Here is an 11,054-nt window from a genome sequence, read left to right on the forward strand (position 1 = left end):
TGCTTGCCCTGATGCGTGACCCACAGTCGCGCCGGCTGCAGCATCCCAAATTTAATTTTCTTCCTATGGAGCACCGCCTTGGCCCGGTTAAAGCTCGCCCTCCTCGCCACCTCCGCACTCCAGTCCTGATACACCCGTATCACCGCATTCCCCCATTTGCTACTCCGTACCTTCTTGGCCCTGCTCAGGACCATCTCTCTGTCCCTGTAGCGATGGAACTTCACCACTATTGCTCTTGGTGTTTCACCTGCCTTTGGTCTTCTCACGAGGACCCGGTACGCTCCCTCCACTTCCAGGGGGCCCGTTGGGGCCTCAGCTCCCATTAGTGTACGGAGCATCGTGCTCACATAAGCCCCAGCGTCAGCTCCCTCTGCTCCTTCGGGGAGACCTAGAATCCGTAGGTTTTTCCTCCTCGAGCTGTTCTCCAGGGCTTCCAGCCTTTCTATGCACCTCTTGTGTAGTGCCTCGTGTGTCTCCGTTTTTACCACCAGGCCTTGTATCTCATCTTCATTCTCGGTTGCCTTTGCCTTCACTCCACGGAGCTCCATCGCCTGGACCTTTTGTGTTTCCTTCAGTCCCTCGATTGCCAGTAGCATCGGCACCAGCACCTCTTTCTTGAGCTCCTCCACACATCGTCGGAGAAACTCCTGCTGGTCCGGGCCCCATACCATCTGGGCTCCATCCGCCGCCATCTTGCTTCTCCCTTCTCTTCTCTGCCGCTGCTCCAAAGGATCCTTCGCAATCTGGCCACTACCGCCGCTCCTTTCCATACACACCCGGGGGGACTCCTTCCTTCGTCACCCCACACTGGGTTAGGCCGAAAAAAAATTCCGTTGGGGCTCCCGATAAGAGCCCAAAAGTCCGTTGGAACGGGAGGTGCTGAAACGTGCGGCTTAGCAGTGCATCACCGCACCCGGAAGTCCCAAAATATGACTATTAATCAGAACTGCTTCAACACTTGTGGTTTTTTTTGTTTGTTTGGATTCTAATTCAAAATTTCTTGTGTTCTCCCAGAGTGGTTTTCCACTTCTAGATCGGGTCCCGTCAGGATGTCGCCAAAATGTTGCTCGTTTTAGCCTTAGTTTACTTTATTCTTATTCTGTCACCTTTGCTCATGAGTCGCCAGGTATCTTTCTGATACCGCCACGTGGTTCAAGTCCAAGTAATGATTAATAATGCAACACACCGCTTAGTAAGAGTTAAATTAACGCTCATTTATTATATACAGCAATTAATACTTGTACAATAATCCTACATCTAGACTACTACCTACCACTAAAGGCCAATACTTAACTTCGGAAATGGCCCACCAGGTCAGGGAAACGAATGGTCTTTCAAATTGGTTCTGAGCCTGCGGGATTCAAAGGCTGGTACAAGTCGATAGTCAGGAGCACCTATCTGGTAGCGATCGCTGGAGTAACACTTATGATTTTCTTTGTCGAAGGGTCCCGAAGGTTGCGAGCAGGAGAAGAAGGATCGAGTTGAACTTGGCCCCTATTCTTATAGTCCCCAGGGGCTTCCCGCCTCTCGGGGCGGACCTCGTACCTGGTTCCAAGTGATTGGACTTGGAATCACTTGGTTTGATATGCTCCAATAATGGGGCGATTCCTTGATCGGGGGGTGGTCGTTTACCTTCCTTTGTGTCAGCCCCTGCTGGCGCTGAAAGGTCTGGGTCGGCTTTCAATTGCTAATTTGTAGCAATTGTTCCCTGGGATGGCTGCTTACTATGCAGATGGCTGGGTTGTTGTGATGTTGATGGCTGCAGGTATTGGTCTGGGCTGACTTCCCCAGAGGTGAATACACTGTTTTACCTGCAGCTGTCCGTTTGAGTCCTGTTGGCTGATTTTCCCATCAGCCTCTTTCGTTCGCCATTTTAAATCGGGGTTTTGACCATTCTAATCGGGAATCAGCCATCTTGCGTGGCTACAGCCCTTATTGCGACCTCACCAGAAATGGTGTGGAAAGGGTATTCCTTGACATCTAGATTTCCTAATAAATGTGTTAGAAATGCTAATCAAATTCAAGTATGTAAAGTTGAACTCTAATTTGTAACAACCTTTTGTTCCTATATTTTAATGGTGTTTCAAATTATTATTCATGTCCAGGTTCAAAGTATTTGCTGATTTTGAATCTTATGTTAATACTCAAGAGAAAGTCAACCAGTTATACCAGGTCAGAATATTGTACTCGCAGCATTATTGTTTAATCTAAGCCTTTACATTTAAAATGGATAAGCAACTAAATATTCCAGTACTATCCTTAATATCAATCTTTATATATAAAATAATCTTCAGCAATGCTCACAGTAAGTTGCACAATGCACTATGGTATGGCATTTAAAACTATAAATATATTGCATGCTTTGATCAGTTGTTTTTTTTAAAAACTTGGATAGAGAGTAAAATACAGAGAAAATAGTCAGGTTGCAAGTGGAAGGCATGTAAAAATTGGAATAGATAGTGTGAAGGATGAAACATGTATCTAGAAATTTGATGGAAGTATATTTGTATGAACAGGTTCTTATGCTTCCAATATGGCAACAGGAAGTGTACAGTTACTACAAAATGGAAATGTCGGACCCACCATTTTGGGAGGGATAAAAAATTGGGCATCCAGGACCCACACCCTTCAGTGGCTCCTGGGATCTGGGAGCATTAAAGGTGACTCGGGGCAGGAGGCAGCCCGCCAGCATGATCTACTGACTCTGTCAATGAGATTTCCTCGTGACAGCACCCCTCCTCACCGCGAAACCTGTACGCCGGCGTGGGACCAGAATTCCCGCCAGCTTGAACAGCTGGTAAATCCTGCCCACAGTGTCTAGAGTTTGTACTCATTAATATAAACCAAATACACCACAAATGTAGCCTTACCCTTGTGAGAACCGCAAGTGCAGCTCACAATTTAACAGAAACATTGCCCCCTGCACATGTATAGAGGCTGTATGCAGCCTCCAGCCTGCATCGTCACTGCTGCCATCTCCGGCGTCTGCCTCCCTTGGCTGCCACCAGGAACGTGAGGGCAGTTTCTGGGATCGACACCAGTAAACATTTTTTGATCTGGAAGGAATTGGAGAAGGAGAGAGACGAACAATCAGTTAAGGCTTCCATCCCGGGACCCTCAATTCCCCTCAGCCTCCCCCACCCTTAGGTGTCCCGCCTTCTCTCAGAGTGCCATCCAGCGAGCCGTTGTGCTGGCAAACCTTGTTCTGTACACTCACTCCCGGCCACATCAGGAGTCCCTCGACCCCAAACCTCTGCCAGGAACATTAGGGAGGTCGTCCTCGGACTTCCGGGTGCGGCGATGACCAGCTAAGTCGCACGTTTCGGCAGCTCCCGGTGGAACGGACTTTTGGGCTCTTAATAAGAGCCCCAACTGCAATTTTAACGGCTAGAAGCACTGTGCGGTAAACCAGAAGGGAATCCCCCCTGGAAACGGATGGAAAAAGGAGAGGGAAGTGGCCAGATTGCAGTGGATCCTTTGGAGCAGCGGCAAGGAAGGCAAGCAAGAACCAAGATGGCGACGGAAGGTGGCAGTTTAACATGGGGCCCTGAACAACAAGAGTTTTTGAAATGTTGCGTGGAAGAACTTAAAAAGGAAATGAAGAAGGAGCTGTTGGCCCCGATATTACAGACGATCGAAGGGCTAAAGGATGAGCAAAAGACCCAGGAGCGGGAGCTTCGGGTCGTGAAGGCAAAGGCTGCCGAGAACGAGGACGATATACAGGGCCTGGTGGTGAAGACGGAGATGCACGAGGCACACCATAAACGATGTGTGGAAAGACTGGAGGTGCTGGAGAATAACGCGAGGAGGAATAATTTAAGGATTCTTGGTCTTCCTGAAGGTGCAGAAGGAGCAGACGTCGGGGCATATGTGAGCACGATGCTGCACTCGTTAATGGGAGCGGAGGCCCCGGCGGGTCCGCTGGAGGTGGAGGGAGCATACCGAGTGATGGCGCGAGGACCGAGAGCAGGAGAAATTCCTAGAGCCATAGTGGTGAGATTCCTCCGTTTTAAGGACAAAGAGATGGTCCTTAGATGGGCAAAGAAAACTCGGAGCAGTAGGTGGGAGAACGCGGTGATCCGCGTATATCAAGACTGGAGTGCGGAGGTGGCGAGAAGGAGGGCGAGCTTTAATCGGGCCAAGGCGGTGCTTCACAAAAAGAAGATAAAATTTGGAATGCTGCAACTGGCAAGACTGTGGGTCACATATCAAGGGAGGCACCACTACTTTGAGACGGCGGATGAGGCGTGGACTTTTATTGTGGAAGAAAAGCTGGAATAAGCGGGTTATTAAAAAAGAACGTTTGAAACAAAGTGGTGGGGCGAGTATGGGGGCGAAGAGGGTGGAAAAAGGGAGGGGAAGATGAGTTTTATGTTATTAATCCTGCGATGCGGTAACTTTTCTCTCTTCCACAGGTGGTGGTGGAGGGAGGAAGGGAGGTGGAGGAGATGGGGCGTTGGCCATGGGGGGCGGGGCCAAAAGGGAAGCGCGGGCTTTGTTCCCGCGCTATGATAATCATGGCAGGAATAGGGAAGCAGGAAGGAGGGGGCGTCGCACGGTGCGAGCCGAGGTCACGGGGGGAAGCCGAGGTCGGCCAGAGTTTGCTGACTTCTGGGAGCAACATGGGGGGTGTAACTACGCTAGTGGGGGATCTAGCGGGGGGGGGTGGGAGGGGGGAGTTACTGGGTTGCTGCTGCTGGGGAGAGGGGGGAGCCGGAATGGGGTGGGGTGGGCACCGCCTGGGGGGGACACAGCTGCGTGGGAAACGGGTGAGGAGCTGGAAAAAGGGGATGGCTAATCGACATGGGGGGGGGGGGGGTAAAAAGCCCCCCAACCCGGTTGATCACGTGGAATGTGAGAGGGCTGAACGGGCCGATAAAGAGGGCACGAGTACTCGCACACCTTAAGAAACTTAAGGCAGACGTGGTTATGTTACAAGAGACGCACTTGAAACTAATAGACCAGGTTAGACTACGCAAAGGATGGGTGGGGCAGGTGTTTCATTCGGGGCTAGATGCGAAAAACAGGGGGGTGGCTATACTAGTGGGGAAGCGGGTTATGTTTGAGGCAAAGACCATAGTGGCGGATAGCGGGGGCAGAGACGTGATGGTGAGTGGCAAATTACAGGGGGAGGCGGTGGTCTTGGTAAACGTATATGCCCCGAACTGGGATGATGCCAATTTTATGAGGCGCATGCTAGGACGCATCCCGGACCTAGAGGTGGGAAAGCTGGTAATGGGGGGAGATTTTAATACGGTGCTGGAGCCAGGGCTGGACAGGTCGAGATCCAGGACTGGAAGGAGGCCGGCTGCAGCCAAGGTGCTTAAAGATTTTATGGAGCAGATGGGAGGAGTAGACCCGTGGAGATTTAGCAGACCTAGGAGTAAGGAGTTTTCGTTTTTCTCCTATGTCCACAAAGTTTATTCGCGAATAGACTTTTTTGTTTTGGGAAGGGCGTTGATCCCGAAGGCGAGGGGGACGGAGTATACGGCTATAGCCATTTCGGATCACGCTCCACGTTGGGTAGACTTGGAGATAGGGGAGGAAACAGAAGGGCGTCCACCCTGGAGAATGGACATGGGACTAATGGCAGATGAAGGGGTGTGTCTAAGGGTGAGGGGGTGCATTGAAAAATACTTGGAACTCAATGATAACGGGGAGGTCCAGGTGGGAGTGGTCTGGGAGGCGCTGAAGGCAGTGGCTAGAGGGGAGCTGATATCAATAAGGGCACATAAAGGAAAGCAGGAGAGTAAGGAACGGGAGCGGTTGCTGCAAGAACTTCTGAGGGTGGACAGGCAATATGCGGAGGCACCGGAGGAGGGACTGTACAGGGAAAGGCAAAGGTTACACGTAGAATTTGACTTGCTGACAACGGGTACTGCAGAAGCACAGTGGAGGAAGGCACAGGGTGTACAGTATGAGTATGGGGAGAAGGCGAGCAGGTTGCTGGCCCATCAATTGAGGAAAAGGGGAGCAGCGAGGGAAATAGGGGGAGTGAGGGATGAGGAAGGAGAGGGGGAACGGAGAGAGTGAATGGAGTGTTCAAGGCATTCTATAAAAGATTATACGAAGCTCGGCCCCCGGATGGGAAGGAGAGAATGATGTGCATCCAGGGGAGCAGAGCAGAGAAATAGAGGACTTACCGCTGAGGAAGGTAACAAGGGACTTTCGCTACTTGGGGATCCAGATAGCCAAGAATTGGGGTACATTGCATAGGTTAAATTTAACGCGGTTGGTGGAACAGATGGAGGAGGACTTCAAGAGATGGGACATGGTATCCCTGTCACTGGCAGGGAGGGTACAAGCGGTTAAAATGGTGGTCCTCCCGAGATTCCTCTTTGTGTTTCAGTGCCTCCTGGTGGTGATCACGAAGGCTTTTTTCAAAAGGATTGAGAAGAGTATCATGAGTTTTGTGTGGGCCGGGAAGACCCCGCGAGTGAGGAAGGGATTTTTGCAGCGTAGTAGGGATAGGGGGGGGCTGGCGCTACCGAGCCTGAGTGAGTACTACTGGGCCGCCAACATCTCAATGGTATGTAAGTGGATGGGAGAAGAGGAGGAAGATATTGGAGAAGGCGTCCTGTAGGGGGACTTGCCTACAAGCCATGGTGACGGCACCGTTGCCGTTCTCACCGAAGAAATACACCACAAGCCCGGTGGTGGTGGCTACTCTGAAAATTTGGGGGCAATGGAGACGGCATAGGGGAAAGACGGGAGCCTCGGTGTGGTCCCCGATAAGAAATAATCATAGGTTTGCTCCGGGGAGAATGGATGGGGGATTTGGAACATGGCAAAGAGCAGGAGTAACACAATTGAGAGATCTGTTTGTAGATGGGACGGTTTGCAAGTCTGGGAGCGCTGACCGAAAAATATGGGTTGCCCCAAGGGAATGCATTCCGGTATATGCAACTGAGGGCTTTTACGAGGCAACAGGTGAGGGAATTCCCGCAGCTCCCGACGCAGGAGGTGCAGGACAGAGTGATCTCAAAGACATGGGTGGGGGACGGTAAGGTGTCAGACATATATAGGGAGATGAGAGACGAGGGGGAGATTATGGTAGACGAGCTGAAAGGGAAATGGGAAGAAGAGCTGGGGGAGGAGATTGAGGAGGGGCTGTGGGCTGATGCCCTAAGTAGGGTAAACTCATCGTCCTCGTGTGCCAGGCTAAGCCTGATACAATTTAAGGTGTTACACAGGGCGCATATGACTGGAACACGGCTTAGCAAATTTTTTGGAGTAGAGGATAGGTGTGCGAGATGCTCGAGAAGCCCAGCGAATCACACCCACATGTTCTGGTCATGTCCTGCACTACAGGGGTTTTGGGTGGGGGTGACAAAGGTGCTTTCGAAGGTAGTGGGGGTCCAGGTCGAACCAAGCTGGGGGTTGGCTATATTTGGGGTTGCAGAAGAGCCGGGAGTGCAGGAGGCGAGAGAGGCTGATGTTTTGGCCTTTGCGTCCCTAGTAGCCCGGCGCAGGATACTGTTGATGTGGAAGGAAGCCAAGCCCCTGGGTGTGGAGACCTGGATAAATGACATGGCAGGGTTTATGAAGCTGGAACGGATTAAGTTCGTCCTAAGGGGATCGGCTCAAGGGTTCACCAGGCGGTGGCAACTGTTCGTCGAATACCTCACAGAAGGATAGAGGGAATGGAAAAGAAGAAGACAGCAGCAGCAGCCCGGGGGGGGGGGTGGGGGGGAGGAACCAGAGGGATTCTCAGGGATGTTAATATATAAGTATAATATGTATAGGTTGTTGTTATAGATAATTGTATATTGGACTGTTAAAACATATTTTTGGAGAATATTTATCTGGGACAAGGCAGTTGCCATTTAGTTTTGTTTTTGTTTATATATTATTTATTTCTTGTTTATGTTATTTATGCCATTGTTATTTATATTGTTATATTACTGTGTAAAGGATACACAATGTACTGTGATGGTTGGCCAAAAATTTTCAATAAAATATTTTATTAAAAAAAAGGGAGGTCGTCCTCAGGCGCCCTCCCTTGATCCACACAGTTACCCTTTGGTCGCAAGATTATCCATTGCGCTGAAGCCCTGCTCTTTAGCATTTGATTGTTGGCAGCTGCCTCTATGGTGCCGACGCTTTTAGAGTGCAGGCACACTGTTCAGACATCAAAGTTTGCTTGACGTCCTCTGCACTAATCATCCTCTGAGACATGGTACGAGGAGGCACTTGAGAATCAAGAATATTTTGTTTATTAAACGGTCAACGGTAACAAAGATTTTGAAATCAACTACGTAACATTCCGGATATCACACTAACCATTAAATAACAAGGAAACATTGTTCCGTATTGGTACCAATACAAAACTATATCAGCTCACTTTCACGAAAAAAAACCCACACGGTATCACTCCTCACATGTTCCTCAACAGAAAAGGAGGATAAGCCTGAGAATGTATTATCATGTCCAGAACTTTCATCTGTCCGTCAATGTGCTACTTGTTCCATCTATCAGTGCCATTCTTTGTCCAGGAGCCTCAACTGTGCAGCCCTCCCAGACGGCCCAGTCTCACCGGAACCAAATCCTGGGGTCCACATTTTCCACTGGCGCTCAAGGTGCAGTTGAACATCCTTAACTTCCAGTTTATTTAACCTGCAGTGACGTGCCAGTTACATGCAGCACTCACCACACCAGCAACAAAAGCATCAACAATCTAAAAGCATTTCTTCAACAGCTTCATCATCTGGCCCATGCGGATAAATGTCACACACAAGCTCCTGTAGCATCTTCTTACTTCAACCTGGATTGCCGTCTGGACTCATACGTTCCCCTGAGCCTAGTGTTTCAGGACCCAGGTATCATAGTAAAGTTGCCCTTCTTTCCGGCTACAAAAAAGGAAGAAAACAGCAACAGCAGGAGCAAGCAGAAAACACAACCTGCGGCTGTGAAGTGCTCTCATAACTAACAAGGCTAATTCCTCATTTGCGATAGCCTTCTGCTGTGAAGCTAGAGGTTGCTCACAGTCAAAGAGAGTTCAAGTGACCTTCAATGTAGAACCAAGAGCAGGGCTCTGTCCTGGAAGTGTTTGGTAGGATAGACAGGCTGCAGCTGTGGTTGCCCCTATTATGGGTCTCCACAATATTTAAACACAAGGAGGAAGTTGAGATGAAAAGGCCAGGACGCCCTCTTTCTTCCTCAATACCCTTGCAATACGGGGTCTGTACATTTGACAGGTAGATCCATTATGGGCAGGACAGCTTAATGAAGGTATAAAAATAGTCTGTCCTCTTTCCTGTCTGCAGGACTTGAGAACTGAGCTGTATTAAATTATCTGAAGGACTGATGTTTTCATGCATCAGGTTGCTCTATGTTAAGGTGTATGAATGGTGAAACTTTGTAAACAATTGAATAATACATCAGATAGAAAAAAACATGACCTTTATGTTTTGTCTACCTGTACATTTTTACAGAACCCAAGAGAATGGACCAAAGTAGTAATTAAAAATATTGCCTCTTCTGGGAAGTTCTCCAGTGATCGAGCTATTACTGAGTATGCCCGTGATATCTGGGGTGTTGAACCCAAAGTCTACAAGATTCCGGCTCCTAACGATTCAAAGGAATCCGAGAACTCCACCGTGAAATCTTGAATACATTACTTTATACAATTATGGGCATAGAGATAAAATATGCAGCATTTTGGCTGGCCTTTTGCAACTTCAACCAAATAAAGCATCTGAAGTTTAGAGTTTAACATTTTACAATGCCTTATATTGTTTGTAATTTACAGTTAAGAAATATTTGACATTTACAGGGCTTAATTTCTACAAAAAACTGTAGAGCAGATTTTTTGCCCATGCTTCTCATAAAAGAATTTTCTATATTTTTACTAAATGCAATTTAATTTTCAAAAGAGTTGACTCTGATGTCCAACCACATTTTTACCTATATACATTTTTTTTTAACTTGCCACGGTAATGCCATAATTTCATCACAAATAGATGGTTAACTACTAGCACAATTATTACCAGTTTCAGGTGATTTTTCCAAGCTTAGATTCAAGGACACGTAAAAGATTTATTTATTTATTTGTTCAATCACCACATATAAATGGAATCTGGGAGCTAAACAGTTGAGGTTATCATCCTCACAACATGCCCATTCAGGTGTAACAAATAAGTTGGCAAAGCCAGGTTTACTATATTATCTGACTGTCTGTCCAGCATCATAATGAATGAGTCAGAATTTAAGAATAGTAATCCTGCTCATTCTCATTAGTGACTCCTAACCCAGTTCCTAAAGCCAGCTGCATGCTTTTTTCTGTCCGTTGTGGCTCAGGTCGTAGCAGTCTCACCTCTGAGTCACAAGGTTCAAGTCCCAATCCCTGGACTTGAGCAGACAAATCAAGGCTGTTTACTCCACCCTGACCCACAAATTGTACTCACCTTGGCACCACCCCTCTACCTAAATCTCAGCTTTTGCATCTTATGCCCTTTTGAGTCTGGGCTACAATGCTAGTTAATTTTTTTCCTACACAAATGTGTATTAGCATCAGCAGTAACCAGTCAATCTTCAGCATCCAGAATTGAAAGTAGAGTCAGATGGCAATCACAGGTTAACATAGGAATACATATAGCTCTAATAGAGGAACAGCTAACTTCTAAGTGAGTTTGGCTTATAATAATGAAAGAGTTGTACATTTTATTATTTTATGATCCAGAAAGTGGCAGTGCATTGATTGAATCTCATTGAAAACTATATTCTATTTATTCATGTATTTCATGTAAAATAAATCTACATAAGTCCTCAGCTGGTCTCATCTCACTGGAGTTATTTTCAGTACACTATCCAAAAAGACAGAGCACACATGTGGCAATTCGTATGAAATAGTCAGGAGAAATTTTCAGTTTGCACCCAAAACAAACAGATAAAATGGACAGTATCTTGGAGCTGAATTAAGACTCCAATGACCTCAACCATTTTTCTTTATGCTACCAGTGGAAAACACCCCTCAATTTCCATTTCCCTTAATTCTACTAAGGTTCTTTGGTGCCACACTCAATCAAGGGTAATCACTTTCACCTGGAAGTCAG

General features: G+C 47.6%; 1 protein-coding gene and 1 long non-coding RNA gene across 2 annotated transcripts in view; one reads left to right on the forward strand and one right to left on the reverse strand.

Moving 5' to 3' along the window:
- pygl (phosphorylase, glycogen, liver) overlaps positions 1-10,749 on the forward strand; it is a 291,143-nt gene extending 280,394 nt beyond the window's left edge. Inside the window, exons 19-20 of the mRNA XM_072489775.1 lie at positions 2,106-2,172; positions 9,435-10,749. Of these exons, the coding sequence (XP_072345876.1) occupies positions 2,106-2,172; positions 9,435-9,611 (244 nt within the window). The 3' untranslated portion in view covers positions 9,612-10,749. The remainder of the gene's footprint in view (positions 1-2,105; positions 2,173-9,434) is intronic.
- On the reverse strand, positions 1,234-8,181 carry LOC140401257 (uncharacterized). The gene is made up of 3 exons (XR_011938096.1): positions 8,020-8,181; positions 2,871-3,056; positions 1,234-1,989 (listed from the first exon to the last, which is right to left on the reverse strand). It is a non-coding gene; the product is annotated as an uncharacterized lncRNA (long non-coding RNA).
- Positions 10,750-11,054: the final 305 nt, after the last annotated feature.

Source organism: Scyliorhinus torazame, chromosome 2 (assembly GCF_047496885.1).
Source record: "Scyliorhinus torazame isolate Kashiwa2021f chromosome 2, sScyTor2.1, whole genome shotgun sequence".
NCBI lineage: Eukaryota > Metazoa > Chordata > Chondrichthyes > Carcharhiniformes > Scyliorhinidae > Scyliorhinus > Scyliorhinus torazame.